This window comes from Hippichthys cyanospilos, chromosome 7 (assembly GCF_059441005.1).
Source record: "Hippichthys cyanospilos isolate Australia breed blue-spotted pipefish chromosome 7, RoL_Hcya_1.0, whole genome shotgun sequence".
Taxonomy (NCBI): domain Eukaryota; kingdom Metazoa; phylum Chordata; class Actinopteri; order Syngnathiformes; family Syngnathidae; genus Hippichthys; species Hippichthys cyanospilos.
This window is the reverse complement of record NC_142375.1, coordinates 9,074,519-9,091,423: the sequence shown is the minus strand read 5'-3', so window position 1 is coordinate 9,091,423 and position 16,905 is coordinate 9,074,519. Positions and strand designations below refer to the sequence as shown.

The 16,905-nt window shown below is 39.9% G+C and overlaps 1 protein-coding gene across 1 annotated transcript in view; it reads right to left on the bottom strand.

The window, feature by feature from the left end:
• Positions 1–16,905, bottom strand: part of pdcd11 (programmed cell death 11) — a 31,092-nt gene that overhangs the window by 12,464 nt on the left and 1,723 nt on the right. The window contains exons 4-19 of the mRNA XM_088418644.1: positions 16,324–16,488; positions 15,843–16,004; positions 15,644–15,764; positions 15,353–15,528; positions 13,729–13,824; positions 13,277–13,489; positions 13,026–13,150; positions 12,895–12,955; positions 12,234–12,380; positions 11,893–12,144; positions 11,175–11,294; positions 10,161–10,352; positions 9,840–10,010; positions 9,536–9,749; positions 8,940–9,092; positions 8,125–8,237 (exon numbers count right to left, since the gene is read on the bottom strand). Of these exons, the coding sequence (XP_088274770.1) occupies positions 8,125–8,237; positions 8,940–9,092; positions 9,536–9,749; positions 9,840–10,010; positions 10,161–10,352; positions 11,175–11,294; positions 11,893–12,144; positions 12,234–12,380; positions 12,895–12,955; positions 13,026–13,150; positions 13,277–13,489; positions 13,729–13,824; positions 15,353–15,528; positions 15,644–15,764; positions 15,843–16,004; positions 16,324–16,488 (2,481 nt within the window). The remainder of the gene's footprint in view (positions 1–8,124; positions 8,238–8,939; positions 9,093–9,535; positions 9,750–9,839; positions 10,011–10,160; positions 10,353–11,174; positions 11,295–11,892; positions 12,145–12,233; positions 12,381–12,894; positions 12,956–13,025; positions 13,151–13,276; positions 13,490–13,728; positions 13,825–15,352; positions 15,529–15,643; positions 15,765–15,842; positions 16,005–16,323; positions 16,489–16,905) is intronic.

The following is a 16,905-nucleotide window of genomic DNA, read 5'->3' as shown; positions in this document are numbered from 1 at the left end:
TTCTGATAATTTTGAATTAGTCATCAACATATAAATAAGATTCCCTAAGTTTATGAGGACTCTGGCGACCAAATGCGTTTCTTGACAATTAGCATGAGAAAGCTATGCAAAAGTCAAGGGTTTTTGTTTTTTGTAACTTCTGATTTCATATTTAGATAGGTTTGTTTTTGATTTACAATTGACCATTGGCATTTGGCGTGGAGTGTAAAAGTGAGTATTGTTCATGCCAAGTCAAAGGCTAAATCGGCGATTGATGATAAATGATAAGAAGAGGTATTGCTAGATTATTGGCATGGGCCATCCATAGTGGCAGGGGGTTGTGGGTTCAACTGCCGACTACTATGCCAAACTGTCCTTGAGCAGGACACTGAGCTCTAACTTTGCTCCTAGTGGGGCTGACTGTGCCCTGTGTGACGGCAGCTTACATTGGTGCACGGTATGAATGTGTGTGTGAATGGGTGAATGTGAGGTTTGTTGAGCTCTTTGTATGCCGTATGGTGTGGAAGGAACTATATAAATCCATTTTATTCACCATAAATTGTTTGGATCCTAAAGCAAAAATTATTTTCTGGAAATTCTGAAAAGTTAAAGAAAAAATTCCACTGAACTCTTAGCTCAAGCACAGCACAAGCATGCAAATTGATGCAAGGGAAAGTAGTTACAATCTACACCACAGGTGTCAAACTCAAGGCCCGGGGGCCAAATCTGGCCCGCCACGTCATTTTATGTGGCCCGCAAAAGCAAATCGTGTAAATTTCCATGACCCTTGCTAAACACTGTTTGAAAACTTTAGCTTGTTGTGTATAATGAAAATTAAAGTTGAGATTTTTTGGTTTGTTTTGTTACAGTAATGTAAACGATAAATGAAACTACTGGGTTGCTAGAACTAGGCTGTTTTACTTTTGATTTCAAAACAACTGAGCCAGCAATTTATTGTGTTCAATAATAATGCTATGGGACTATTTAATTTGGTTTTTTCAACATATCGGCCCAATGAAGGAATTTTTTGCTACAAAATGGCTCGTGACAAAAATGAGTTTGACACCTCTGTTCTACACTGACAGTCAATATGCATTTTTTACTTATCATGTATTTGCCCGATATTGGAAAAATAGGGGGGTAGTAACCTCCACGGGAAAAGCTGTGACGCACACTGAATTACTGTCTAATTTGTTAAATGCAGTTCCGATGCCAAAACAAATTGCGGTCTGTAAGTGTGCGGCTCATGCAACCGGGACAGATCACATAACATTGGGCAATGCTTTTGCTGATAAGGTGTCAAAACGAGCAGCCGTGAAGCCCTTCTTGGGGAAGGCTGATAAAGTGCCGTAGGATGACATTGAAACCTACTGATATTAAATGGATTAATGGTCTCGTTTAATAAATATTCAATTTTTAATATTGTGTGTAATCTGTTGCCTCATTTAAATGAAAAAAAATAAATAAATAGAATGTGTGATAGAGTTGTTTTTATATTGTATGTTTTATATCCTATAATAGTGTTGCAAGCAGAGTTATTTTTTTAAATAAAAACATTGATCTAATAAATTTGCTGAAACGGTTGGATTACAGTGATCAACAATACACAATTTATGGATCCAATCCTTACTTTGAGACTGGCACAATTATAGGATGGGAGGAAAAAAAAAAAAACACATGCTTGGAAGAAATTAACCGATAAGCTTCCTCTAAATTCCACAAATTGGGAATTGGACAATGAGGGCAACCTAGCCGATTACATGCGAGGGACATTAGAGAAACGAGACGAAATGGAATGTCCAGAAAGTGGTTGTATTTCTGTTCAACATGATGTGCTGGTTGTTCCAGGGGGCTGAATTTTGATCCGGAGCATCAAAAAGAAGCGTTGGCATTCTCCAGAGTGGGAAGGCCTTTACCAGGTGCTGCTGACCACACTGACAGCAGTGAAAAAATTGCAGAGAGCAACACGTAAATACATCTCACACACTGTAAAAAGGTCCTCTCTACTGAGTTACCCATGCAGGAGGCGTGAGCAAAGTCTAACTAAACGGTGGGAGCAGATTTATAGTATCTGATAATACTGACGGTTAGTGAAGAATTCCAAGACACGCTTCTTGATTAGGGGTTGCTCAGTAGACATGGCTATGGTCATATGGGTAAAATATGTTCTTATAGGCTTCACTGTCGGCGCGGTACAAACGACTGCCCTCTTTTGTAGAACTGACATAGGTGGGCCCAGTTTGGTGGAAACAGCAATCCATAATTTTTCAACAATCATTTAAAACAACCTTACAGTGTGTGATAGCTTTATCCAAACAGCAAAACAATAGCCCTGCACGTCAAAGGCGTGAGCTGAAAAGAAACACAACTAGAAGAACAATTTGACCTTCTGCGCCCTAAAGCCTTATAGCGAATACTATGTTTTGCTTTTTTGATAACAGTGTTGGAACTATTGTCATGTCGTGGGCTCTGATATTGTTGACAGAGCCATCCTTCATTGGCAGTTGTGTTCATGTTCACGTTTTTTGTTATTTCGATAATTAACTAATGCTAATTCGAATGTTCCACTTTCTCTCACTGAAGCAATCCACAGTTTATTTGCCACAAGCACTGCAATTGGTCACTTTTGCTTGTAAATTGCAGTGCTGATCTGTGCATTGCTTGCTAATATTTGGTGGTGTTTTACAACGTTTGTTCGTTGTTGCCTGGCACAAAAAGCCTGCGGGGGGAGACTGAGCGTCAGTTAGCAAGCACAAGCTTGACTTGTGGCTGAAAGCAGCTTGGGATGACACACTTGTTAACTGTTTTTTCTATTTTCTTTCGATAAAAAAGCGATCAGACAGGACCACGACTGAGCGAATGCTTTAACACATGACATTTAACGACCTTTAACAACACAGGTCTTTACAGTATCATACGGAGCTGACTAATGGGCTTGGCCCTATTGTTATTATTTTAATGTTTTTGAAATCATCTTAAACCTCCTCGAGCTGTACGTTTGGCACACCTGGTCTAGGACAATACCAAAATATAACAACTCCAGCCACACGCAGACTGCACTTTGTGCTACATGTCAAACTTGCAGTGTAATCCTGCCCATCAGCATTTTACAAGTTTATCAGGATAAAACCTTATGTGACAGATGAATAATCGTGTTAATCTTCTGCTGTTACCCACCAGAGTCATTTTTACGCCCGTAGCTCTTCCGTGCTATTCCCCTTTCCTGATTCCTTTTGAGATACTAATTACCATTATGTTTTTGCATTGACAGCTTTGGTTACAATTGCAGAATTTAATTAACTCTTATTTAGTAGCTAGATATAGGAGACGGGATGCATTAGTTGCAAAAACGAAACAGGTCTGGGCCAACTGGACTACTGTGCGTGATATTTCTGGCCCCAAATTAAGTTACAGGACTTAAATTGACTATTAATACTACAAGGTGGGGTTGTGGTGCTGAACCACCAGCTGCTTTTATGTTTTTATGCACATGGAACTGATCATTATCGTATAATCATTGTTTGTGTGTCGTGGGCTTTAGAAAAGGTATACATACATATTGTTGATGAATTTTTGACTATCACTGTGGTTTTGCAGTTGACTACAGCTGTGTACTATGTATGGGCCCAAGACCACTAGTGTGAGTAATTCCAGCTAATATCCTTTTGAATTGGTGTTTTAGAACTACTGTATTGATTAGGTCAAATAAGACTTGCATTCCATGGAATGATGTATGTCCTGCGGCTGAAGACGTACCAATTTTTCTACTGATGTTGCTATGGATAACTTTTCATGCATTAACTCTATCCGGACTGCAAACAAGATTGTAACCTTTAATTTTACGTGGCGTAGGACTATTGTGGGCCACACAGGCTCACTGCTGCCTCGTGGTGATGTGTGATGGTGGCGTGGCAAGAATGAGTTATATATGTACATGATTTTTTTACAGACGCATCTGGCATTTGACGATTAGGTTGTTACAATACAATTTGTTTGAGGGGTCAGTGGGTCCTCCATTAGTCACCTGAAATTGGTTCGAAATGCTTCTGCAAGGCTTTTAATTGGCGTGTGTAAATACGAGTATATTTTTTAATTTTAGCTTCATTCAGGCGGGCCTCTTCTTTATGTTTTTAGAACTTTTTAAGACTCACCATTTCTCTATGGCTTTCGTCGCCTTGCAGAGCATTGACTGATCTTGCTAGGTCTTATTGTATTTATTTTGCTTGGTTTTATTGTTTAATTGTGTTTTTACTGTTGCCCATTTATTGCATCTTGTTTTTTCCTGTACAACACTTTGGAAACTTTGTGTTTGTTTGATATTTTAGACGTTAATGTTAAAGGTTTGGGTCTGTGCTGTATGAATGAAATGAATTGGGTTGTATATTTATGTCACTGCTCTTACCAGTGTCTATCTTTCCATCCACAGCAGGGGACTCAAATTGGCGGCCTCTAAGATGTAATCGGGATTCCGCGCGGTGTACCAGATGAGTATAAGTTGGTGAGCCAAGTTGCAACGGGGTGGGAATCTATTTCAATATAGATCGCACCTAATATAAAAATGTAGATCAAGTCAATTGCATCCACTACAATGTACAGAAACTGGGCAATTACACTGCAGAGGGCCTTGTTGCCGTAAAGGAACAATTGGCTGCTGTCTTGCTCATGGATTTTCAGACCCCTGATTGCGGTTGACGTGCTCCTGGCAAAGGAAGGAGGCATGTGTGCCATGTTTGGGAACCAGTGTTGCACATGGATCCCTTACAACACCGCTCCTGGTAGGTCCCTGTCGAGGGCCATTGAGGGTCTGCGCACCCTGAATCGCAGGATGAAGGAGCATTCTGGCGTGGAGACTTCCGCTTGGTCTGAGTAGTGGGGCGACATAATTGGTAAATATAGTGCTCTGGTGTTTTCTGCCCTGGTTTCTGTTGCGATGTTTACAGCTGTCCTTGCATTGTGTGGTTGTTGTTGTATTCCCTGCATTTGCGCATTCACCCGTCTTATCTCAACTGCTATAGCCCCAACTAATTTGAGATTTCAAAGAATGTGCCATCTACTTGTGCGAGACGGATGGCACTGTTTTTTTTTACGTTGGTACCCCTGCTGCTGATGGTGAGGGTTTTTTTTTTTTCTTCCTCTTTTATTCTCATCTTTATGACCAAATTTGTTCTGTGGATTCGGTCTTTTGCCGTCGGACTAGTTATTCATTGGATTAAGCCTGGGGGGGAGCCCTCCTTGGTGATATTATTTTGGGGCAAATGTAGAACCAAAAGGGGGGAATTGTTAGAATAATTATTGTTAGAATAGTTATAGATATAGTGATTATACATTTGCTACAAAATATTAATGCTCGCAATGAAGAAATGCTTTGCTGCGTGAATGAATAAACACATACTGAATGATAATAATGAATGAATAAACTGCTGATGTACTGCTAGGTATGTTGATGGTACGCTGGGAGAATGAGTGCACTGTTTGTGGGAAAAGAACTGTCTCGTCATTGTTTTCTTTCAAGCAGAAGGAAGGCCGCTCAAGCCTGCCAGTCGGAGCGTTCCCACACCTGTGACTCTTATCGATGTTATTGCTATGCATTATCAGAATGTTTCGCTACGTATTTTTTCATACATGCATTAGTTTCTCACCCACATGCTCACACATAGAAGGACAAGTACACAAGGTCCCGGCCATAGACTTGCGTTTTTCCCTGCCCCTTGAGGGCCGGGACCTTCATGTAGTTAGGGATCTCTGTAACAAATAAAAGTAAGGGGAGTCGGAGAGATTGGCAGAGCGCAGTAGAATTGTCCTTGGCCGGTTCCTCTTCGCTCCCCTCATGCATGAGTTGGGAAGATTGCCTTGTCTCCTTTTTTGTGTACAATTTCTTACAAATGTCTGACAAATTAACCTGACATATACATATATATATATACATATATACATATATATATATATATATATATACATACACACATATACACATACATATATACATATACACACATATATACATATAAACATGTATATGTATATATATATGTATATATATACACCACACGCACACACACGCACACACACACACACACAGTGTCCATAAAGTCTCTTTACCATATAAAAAACTTATTAAAAATGCAATTGATTACATATTTTATTCAGATTTGTTCTATTATATTCAGTGTTTATTAAAGTTTTTTTTAAACACACTAATTGTGTGTATCTTTGTTCGTGTATCGAACAAAGATAAGGGAGATTACTGACCTTAAACAAAGGATTACTGATTCCATTGCCACAATTGATGAGGCTATGCAACAGCTAACATGGCAAGAAATCGAGTACTGCCTTAATGTGCTTCGTGCAACTAAAGGTGCTCATGTAGAAGTGTATTAAAAGAGGTGTAAAAAAAAAAAAAAAAAAAAAAAACTTTAATAAACACTGAATAAAATAGAACAAATCTGAATAAAAAAAATCTAACCAATTGCATTTTTAATAAATTTTTGAAATGGTCAAGGCACTTTATGACACACAACACACACTATACAGTGGGCCCCCGTGTTATGAGATTAATCCGTTCCGCGGTTGAGCTCGTAAAGCAAATTCACCGTGTGGTGGGCAATCCAATTCTATGTTAAATAATGAATGCGTTTAGAAGCCCAGGTAAAAACATCAAAATTGTACATGCATGTTAAAAATTGGTACCAAAATAGTATATTAAGTGATACATAACACACAGGTATACAATCAGAAAACATCATAAATAAAAAACACAGAAAGGATTTATTTACCTTTGAGTGGGGCTTGTTTTACCCATATTCTCTCGTAAGGCTAGCCTAGGCTAGGCTAGCTTCCTATTTCTTGATTATCTCCAGCTTCGTTTTCATTGAAATCATCTTCTTAATTCTCTCTTTAACCTCACCAGCAAACTTAGGACCCATGGCTGACCCATTTAACTTGAATCAAGCAGTAAAATGCACTATAAATACGGTTTTGCAACCACTCACAATAAAAACAAAGCTTTACAGTTCCGCCAATTTGAAACGAGTGAGGCCGACCAATAGCAGACCAGCATTGTAGTGATGCGTTGCATGGAAGCAGTTTGATGGCAGTAGTAAATAAGTGCAATTACCTAAAAACACCAGCAGATGGAGGCAAAACAACACAAATACAACCAACCCCCTCGGGTCATGACAGTTGTTTTTGTCGCAAAACCGGGAAAATACCGCAAAAGAGGGGACGAGAAGCCATGGACGCTGTAACACGGGGGTCCACTGTGTGTGTGTATATATTATATTATATAATATATATATATATATATATATATATATAAATATAAATAAAATATAATATAAAGGTAAAGCCTCAGCTTAAGGCGGTAAGGAAGAGGAAGACTTCTGGAATACATACATTAGTAGGAATATATCTGACTCTTTTTCAGTATATAATAGGTACAGTGGGCCCCTGATATACAAACCCCCTGTCTTATGTTTTTTTCATCTTACGACGTGGACCGCGGCATGTTTTTGTCCCCCTCTTACGCAAAAACCTTTGTCTTACGAACCATCCAGTGTGTCCGCACTATTTTTTTTGCTTCTGCTCAACAAAAACAACTTTTCTCGCATGTCACGGAAATGCCGATATGCTATTGGTCGATTAAGGCAGTCACGGAGATGCCGATATGCTATTGGCCGGCGTCACATCATTCACAGAAATGCCAATATGCTATTGGTCGATTAAGACCATCACGGAGATGACGATATGCTATTGGCCGGCGTCACGTCAATCACAGAAATGCCGATATGCTATTGGCCGAACGCCCTCATCTTGCTAGATGGCACGAGCTGGTCCGCGTGTTGTGAAGACTTTGCAAACTTTTATCTGTTAGACATGGCTTCTAAAATTGCAAGTGGCGGTAAAGGAAGAAGTAAGAGGATGATGACAATAGAAACGAAGAAGGAGATAAGATTTTTAATACGTGTATAAAGTCATGATGTTTTTACCTAAGGTTTTTGCACGCGTTGCACGCATTCACGAATTAACATAGGTTTGGATTGCCCGTCATACAGTCAATTCGAGTTACAAACCTAGCCGCTGAATGGATTAAGGTTGTAACACGGGGTCCACTGTATATGAATGTAAAATAAATGACTCCTAACGTACCGGTTTCTTTTTGGCAACCAGTCTGGAAAGGAGGGACACATGGATGGTGGAGGACAGAATATCAGCATAAAGGACAACTGCCTTAACCTTTTGTCCTGGGGTCAATTGATAGCCTGTAATAAAGAAAGTCAGAGAGATCATTAACACGCTGTATAGCTTTTCTTTGCAGTCTTTCAACATGATAAACAGTTTTGTTTATAAATGCAGGCTTAGGAAGAGAAGAAAAAAGTAGTCATCAGGGTGACTACTACAGGGTGAAGTTAGCCACAGGAAAAGGAACAATACCAGACCAGAAATCTATCTCAGACCACGATGCAGTGTGGGAATCTAGTTAAGGTAAGTCATTTTAAACGATAAAAGGGTTAGGGTTAAGGGGAATGTCTCTTTTATTAAATTACAAACACAGCCTATGAACTAAATTAATCAGCAGCTCATGCATGAACTCTCTCCATCTGTAATGCCTGAGGCACTGGGTTCCGCTAGTCCTTTTTGGGGCACTCTGAATAGCTGAACAGTACATTTGAGCAACTCTCTGACTTTCCAAACGGATGGAGTGAAGCAGTGCATGCGCAGAGCCCATTTCAAATGCACACTCACTCAGTGGTACGACGGCGTCAGAATGAATTTCCAAAACACCCCTTTGGAATGAGGATTTTAATATATACTGTAAATTTCACTAAACCACATAAACTATGAAAAAAGTGTGACATTTGTTCTGAAAAAAAAATGGTATTTTGCAGTGGTTTGTTTGAAGTGGAATTTGGATTTTTTTCACAAGACATCTCTGGCATGTCAAAACGAGGATGAAAACATACCCATCACATGGCGTTTGGTAGCCAGAATTGTAGCACCAACCAATTCATCTGACTTGAAGCTGGCGCCATCGTCATCCTTCAAAGTGTCCACAACCAACTTCAGACTTTGGCCAACAGACAGAGTAGCTAGTTGCTGGTGAAGATCCCTACCTCCTGAGTAACAACATAAAAAAGAACACTTTAAAAAAAAACACACACACACAAACAAAAAAAAATAAAACCTCATTAAAAGGTCATGATTGGTAACTTCTCTTACATCGGACCTTATTCAAGATTTCGTCCAACAAAGATGGAACTCTGCAATAGTGAAGAATAAAGTAGAGTATTGCAGGTAAAATCTAAAGATTTTTACAGGCCCTTTGACGTGTCTTCTGCGTCCCTCTAAAATTTGTTGGGCTCTTGATTTCCAAGCCTATCATAAACTCCATCTTTTTTTTTTTTTTTAAGTACAATTGTGAGTTAGTGTGTACTATTTTCTGATTTGAATTATGGGCGTCAAATAAATTGCAGGCTTGGTTTCACAGACAAAAGGCTGCACGTTTCACAAGATCTCCTTTCTATAATCATGTCAAGTGCAAAGAGACGAACGGTCTCACCTTTCTTAGCAATCATTTCAGTCACAGCTCGCCTCTCTTGCACAGCATTAATAAGTATGGTTTGTGTGGATCCCTCTGCCACAGTGACATCAGAAATTTTCAGTGTGACCAGGAATCGCTTCTTCTCCTCATCCAAATTAGTCACCTTAGCAAGCACCGTCTGGCCCACATGGAAAGTGGATGCTGTATCACTAAAGAACACATGAGATATGGCCTATAATGGTGCAGACAGAAAAAGAAAGTTAGCACAACAAAAGATGGGCAGAGGGCTGCTATTCCCTGCCAATAGCGATACATCACTCACAGACTTTGGTGCAAGACCCACAAGGCCATATGGGAACTCAACAAAGACACCGTAGTTCATTATATTCTTGACCCAGCCAACCATCTGCATTCCAACGGTGATCTCTGAGAAACATTTTGCAGCCAATCCTTCCTCCAGTGACCAGATCGCCAGTGGCTTTTTTGTGATAGACTGAGAGAGAAACTTAAGGAAAGCAAAGGCAAATCTAGGGGCGTTAAAGGAAAAAAAGAGATAAGTAAAATGAAAGCATCACCAGTATATATATGAGTTAAAAAACGTGTGTGGGGTTGCATTTTTTTGTTTCAATAATAGGAAGGATACTATTTTGTTCTTATTCTGGAGAAAGGCGATGATTGAAATGGTATCTCCCTCCTGGAAAGCCTCCAACAGCAGAGGGCAGTTGGACATCAGATCCGAGAGGTGCATGGTGGGTAAGAGGGCATGAACCTCATGAGGAAGAATGGACACTAACAGACCATTGATTGACTTCTTAAGCACCTTGGCCTCCAAAAGCTGCAACACAATACATAAAAAAACATTGAGGAGATAGCACTGCTACTACCATTACTTTGGTAAATAATTTTATTTTGGGGGCAATTCAGGGTATTTGTAGCTATCAGCAAACCTAATGAGTACACTGAGTAATGAGTAGCAGCAATACACGCTCCTCCTCCTGTTGTTAGCAGCTATCCACCCTTCATGTAATGTAATTTAATGATAACTATATCTATGATTAAATTTAAAACATACTGTTGGTTGTAAGAACAGATTAATTTGCAAGTTTGGGATATTTATAATCATTCAATGTATTCATTTTTAATCAAAAACGGTCTAAATCTTAGACAGTGTCATTTTAAACGCAAAATTTAATGTCCAGGCCTACTGCACGCACGCACACACACACACACGCACGCAAACAGCATGTGTCAGTCCATTCAATCTTTTATTCATAAATCACATGATTTCTATAATTAATTTGCAAATAACATATTAATAATAATATTATTTGATGCAGTTGTCTAATAAACAAAATGTTTGGACAAAAAAACAGTGCTACAAAGACAATACAAAAATGTTTATACTTTATGAAATGCTAACAGTTACTCGAGAGCAGCTAGCTAGGTTTACCCATTTGAAAATTGGAATACAACACACACGCACACACACACACAGGACCTTATTTGCAAATTTGTCCAACAAATAGATGGACCAATGCAATAGTGGAGCATAAAGTACAGTATTGGAGTAAAAATCTAAAGACTTTTTTTTTTTTAACCAATTCATTTTGACTGATAAATTGTAACACCCTTGATAGCAGTTTTGTCTTGAACTAACCTTTCCCATCTCGCAGTCAAACTGGCCCATTTCTCCTGCGTCTTTCTCTACCGCAGACTTAAATGACAGCACCATCTTTTCTTTGTCTGGATCACACTGTAGAACCCTTGCTCTTAACACCTTTAAAAGGACACATAAGAATTTTTATTTTTAGCAATTTTAAATAAAGTTCAAGAGTATCTTAACATGTCTGTGGCATGCCTCTGTCAAAATACCTCATGGAGCAAGAATTACAGACATATTTTTGCAGCAAATTGTTATTCATGGTAAAAATTCTTATTTTAGAGCCAACCCTGATTCTGCCCTACTTACTGCTGCAGCAATGGCGAGACCAGATTTCATTCAATTGACAACTAATGAGCTGCCGGTGTTTGGCAGTCACTCACCTCACTCGGCGGCAAGTGTTTGTAGCAGCTGGCTCCTTACTTCTACTTGTGGAAGCACAGCTCAGAATGTGAAAAAGTGACAAGGACCTTAGCTTAAAGACAAATTCATGAATTTTGCCTTAGGGACACAACAGTTTAGGCTGGAGCGTGGACTTGGTGTTGGTGATCTGTACTAACACTGCAGCTCTGCATTTCATTGGATGTCAACATAATAGTACGTACCACGTAAAAATGGTTCTTTCAAAGTGATTAAAAAAAATTATATATGTACTTGCTTGCTGAACTACAGCAAGATAGCAGCTAAAGAATACTGTTAAATCTCAAGAGCTCACCTGACCAACATAGAAGGCTTCCTCAGTGTTGACAATGACTTCAGAGCTGAGTTGTTTAATTGGCACCAAGCCCTTAACACCATTGTAGAATCGAACGATGCAGCCAAAGTTTTTAACACAGACAATATAACCGTGGGAAACTCGTCCAGGACGAGCGTCATGGTAGCTAAGGAATAAGGGCAGAGAGCTTTCTATGAGGGTCTTCTTTCGAGTCAAAGTTAGCTTTTTGTTGACTACATCCACTGAGAGCACCTGAGGAAATAAGAGCAGACGACTTTTGAAAAATACTGTATTTGATGAAAAGGAGTTTTCATGGTTTTAAATTTGAATAATGGACTGACCCGACACTTGACTTTCATGCCCGCAGCATACTTCTTCTCAGGGTTGTTTAAGAGGATGTCTGAAAAGTGGGTACGAGGCACCAGCCCTCGAACCCAATTTGACAAATGCACCACCATGCCATGTCTTAGCAAGACAGACACTGTCCCCTTTAAGGGAGAGATAAGACTTAGTAAACAAAAAAACAGGAAAGGGAAAAAGATATGGCTCAAATTGCACTTTTGATTTTTGTTTTTTTTAATTCACGGTCCGAGTTTCAAAAAGTGTCTTTCCTTTGAGAATACTTTAAGCAGTTTTTAATATACCGGTATATGTGTGTGTATTTTCACAAAACAAAAACAAAAAAACATACCAAAAAAAAAAAAAAAGACATGATGATGGTTAAACAGTTTTTCAAGTAAGACAACATGTTGTCCTATTTTCATCCTAATGTTCTGTATTTCCTAACTTCTATTTGTTATACATTCCAACATTCCATCCTTGGCAAACAAGCCTAAACGTTCAAATTTGTGGTTTTCGCTCTACTACGTTCAGGCTGATTAGCCAATGATGCAGACCTTCGTGAGAAATGCACGCACGCACATACCTACCTACATATATAAATATATCCATACACACCTATCAGCACATACATAATACTGTATTTTAAATCACATCACATACCTCTACAATCTGACCAGCCTGAAGATCATTGTATCGATAGAAGGGTTTTTCAATGATAGTCCTGAATAAACAGATGAAATAAGTTGGATGCTGACTGACAAAAAAGGCATGATGCAAAACTTTTCCCATACTTGCGTAGAGTAGCATAATGAATTTGGTCCATGGGGCTGAAGTCAAATATCCTGCAGGTATGCTTGGGTGAAGCTAGTATTTTGTTCTCGTTAGTTTTAGCATTAGGCTCCGTCAGGTGTTTTCTCTAGGAGGAAAAAGAAAATGTATCAGGTAACCTCTTCTGAGATTCTTTATATTAAAAATCAAATAGTGCATGAAGGCGTTCCTTAATATAGTATTTATATAGAGGTAACCCATTATTGCTACTCACATGTACAAAAGCTAGGATTTTGTCAGGTAGTTCCAAAAAAGCTCCAGACATGTGGTGCACAGTAGTCACCCTGCAGTCCTCTACCACTTCCCCGATGCGATCGCCACAGGCAGGAATGGTATTGATTCTGGCCCCAGATTGAACTATGTGGCGACGAAGGCTTAATCCTACCAAACGAGCGGATGGTTCTATGTACAGCACACGGGCTAGAACCTAAACAAACAATGCAATAAATACACAACACAAATGGTTCTAAAAAGATTTGGACATATAAATGTCTTGAAAATAAACATGATTTGAACATCTATGGGCCACAACACAGAGAGATTCCCACTAGCTGAGAGAACTATGATCATTTGTTAAAGAAGTAAAATAATCGCATTAATGTAAAAAGTATCAATATTTTTACACATTATGTTCACAACTAGGACCATCCGCAAGGTACACATCACCTCACTTCCTTCAGTCATCTCTTGCTCCATATGAAGAAAGTCCACCTGACCCTTGAATGAGGACAGGAAGCCCAGGATCAGCCCATTTTTGGTCACCTGCAAAACAAGGTTGATTATTTTCAGGATTGTTAAGAGTTAGGGAACATCTGCACAGACAACAATCACTAGGTGTAGGCTTATGTTCTTTTCAGGGGCTTGCATAGTGGAGAGCTTGTCAGAGGAAACGAAAACACTCTGCAAAGGTGAGTAATTCCGTGTAGCCAACCGCTTTCGTGTAACCCACGTGCTTGGAGATGCGGAGCTTTTAGGGAAGTGCACGCCACAGACTTGCCTCCAGCTGTGGCGGAATTTCTGATCGCTGACATCAGTCTGCTTCAGACAGACATGGGCCCACTGCACTTGCTGGGTGATTCGTTATCCGACGTTGCCGACGGACGCATCTGCCAACGGCCGTCGTTTTCGCATCTCCCGGCATGTTGATTACGACAAAAAGCTATAAAAAGAATACACGGACTGAGCACCAAATGTAGCAGATTTCTCCATATTGCCGAGACCGAAACCAGCTTCAGTCGGTGTTCAGTCCGTGTGTTTTTAAAATATTTTTAAAAGCGCCACGTCTTAAACACACTCGCTCATGGTGGTCGTTCAAGTCAGTGACTTGAATTTTGGCATACTTGAAGCAAATTGGGGTTGATTCTCCTCTTCCTTGTAAATAGTCAGTCGATTCTTTTCCAGAGCAGCCATCGACCTATCTAATTTTCTTTCTGTCCATTTATTCAAAATTTTAAACAGGCCACAGTGAAAACGAAGCGGCTGCTGATACCGAAACAACACACCCCTAAGTTCTACTAATCAATTAGCTTTAGTTAGCTCAACACGCTCCCCTCGAGCTGCGTGGGTAGCTAGCCGAAGACCCTAGGTGCAACTAGGCGGTTAGAAGGTTCCTGGTAGACGCTTTGGGAAACCCTCCAGACCCAGAACGTTTCTGGGTGTGAACGAAAAGGGAAACTCAAGCTACCAGGATACAGCAGAAGAGTTCCTGCGGTGAGAAAGGGCCTAATGTATTCATATCCAGGGGGACTTCGGGAGTACATTTTTCCCCAAACACTGTCCTTATAAAATACCTAATAGAATCACCTTTAGCCTTCGCATGATACATGATCCAGTGCTTTGGTTCCCCTGTAGACTCAGGGGTGGGTTCTTGACACCTCTCCATTCAGATCATGTCCTGAAGTTGTGCCATGCATAAGACGTAACGCTAAAAACTGATTGGAGTCTCTGATTGGATAAAAATGGATAGCTAGGCAATGTCAGAGGTATCGTGCTCTCATTCACAGCCTGGGAAGATGCACTGCTCTCTTAGATTGATAGACACACTCAGCAAAGGTGTTTCTGCTCAGGCTCACATTTAAAAAGAGTTGCCTTATGTCCTGGCAAATTGTGTCAAACTTGAAGCTGTATCACTGTGTGGTGCGGTAACTTCACTGCAGAGAGTGGTCAAGACAACATTCAAGATTACCAGAACTCCACTGCTAAGTATACAGGTAGCTTATTGCAGCGTGATTTGAACAGTATTACTACATTATGGAGTGAACATAGGGAAATACTGAAAACTCTCTCCAACCTTTCTGATTGTTGCTTTAACAAGAAGCCCTGGAAGAAGATTGCTCAAGGTCCATCCTTGTTGGGATTCAGCACAAGCTTTGCCAACAGCTGAAGGGTCAGTGAAGAGCTGCACTATGCGTCCACCGTGCTTCACTTCTTTTATCTGACAAGTCAGATACTGTCCCACTTTCAGCTCTGAATATGAAAGAAAAAACAAACAAAAAACAACAACAACAACATTGTCATGCCGGTGACTTTAACAAAGTCTTGCAAGAGATAGTCAGAATAAAACTATTCACATTTGCAATACCTTGGTTGCTGTTTTGTATATTCTTGCCAGCCTTTTTGGGCAGGAAGGCTTTGGTTCCATTGATTCCAACATCAACTATGCAGCCATGATCTTCGAGGCTCTCAACACATCCACTCAGAACCTGAAATAATAAATTGTGACAATCGCTGAGTTGTAAGAGAAGGATACCGCGGTTAAGAGGCACCGACATCTGACTTACCATGCCAGCTTTCAGATCATTTGATTTGAGTGCCTTGTTGACCAGTTTTGGATTGACTGAGAGCTGAATACTACAAGCGCCTCCTTTGGTGGGGCCCAACGTAGCAATCACACATCTTACCATCATGCCGGGATAGAAGAGTTGTGACAAAGCACAAATATCCTGTCAAAAATACAAAAGTTTGGATTAAACCGATATCATATTTTTCAGGGTCATCCGTAGTCATAGATAGATAGGGTGTCTGTGATACCATCACATTACTATGCCAGGTGAACTAATCAGGTTACACTTAGTTTACTGACATTGAGGTTACTAATCACTTACTAATATGTGTGTGTGTGTGTGTGTGTGTGCGTCACAGGACCAGACAAATGTGACTTATAGTAAAAAAATTATGGTGCTCAAAAGGCATTCTTTGCACGTGACCTTACCCAGACCGACAAGCCAAAGCGGACACATTTACAGTGCACTGTACACCTACCTCGATGTCAGTTGAATCCAGCTGTTCAGTGAGCACCTTGGTGTATGCATCACAAATATTCCTGATGCTGAGGAAGCCTTGCAGACCGCAAGGTAGGCTGACAGTCACCTCAAAGTCTGAAACATCTCTCACACAGCCCAGCATCAACATGCCTTCCTTTAAATTCTGTGAAGAAATTTAACACTTAAATACATTTACAAGAGATGGGATGAAACACAAATCCTACAAGACCAGATGAGTCCATGAAAGTTTTTTTTTTTTTTTTTTTTGAGCAGACAAGAAAATTAACACTTTAGAGTGCAAATATAAACTTATGCAGGAGAGTCACTTTTGTTACAAGCGGATTTTCAGCTGCAACGGAGCTAGTTTCACAAAATGCACGCTGCTCATGTTAGCTGCGATAGTTGGCATTTTTTTTGCTGTGTTTACAAACTGTCTGCTTTGTCGATATTTTACCATGCATTTCTTTAACTAGAAACACAAATCATCGCCATACTGGTGATATGAAAGTAAAAAATGCACACTGTATTTCTACTGTTGTCCTGCTTCTATTGGGTATTTTGGTATTTGGATGAAAATAAA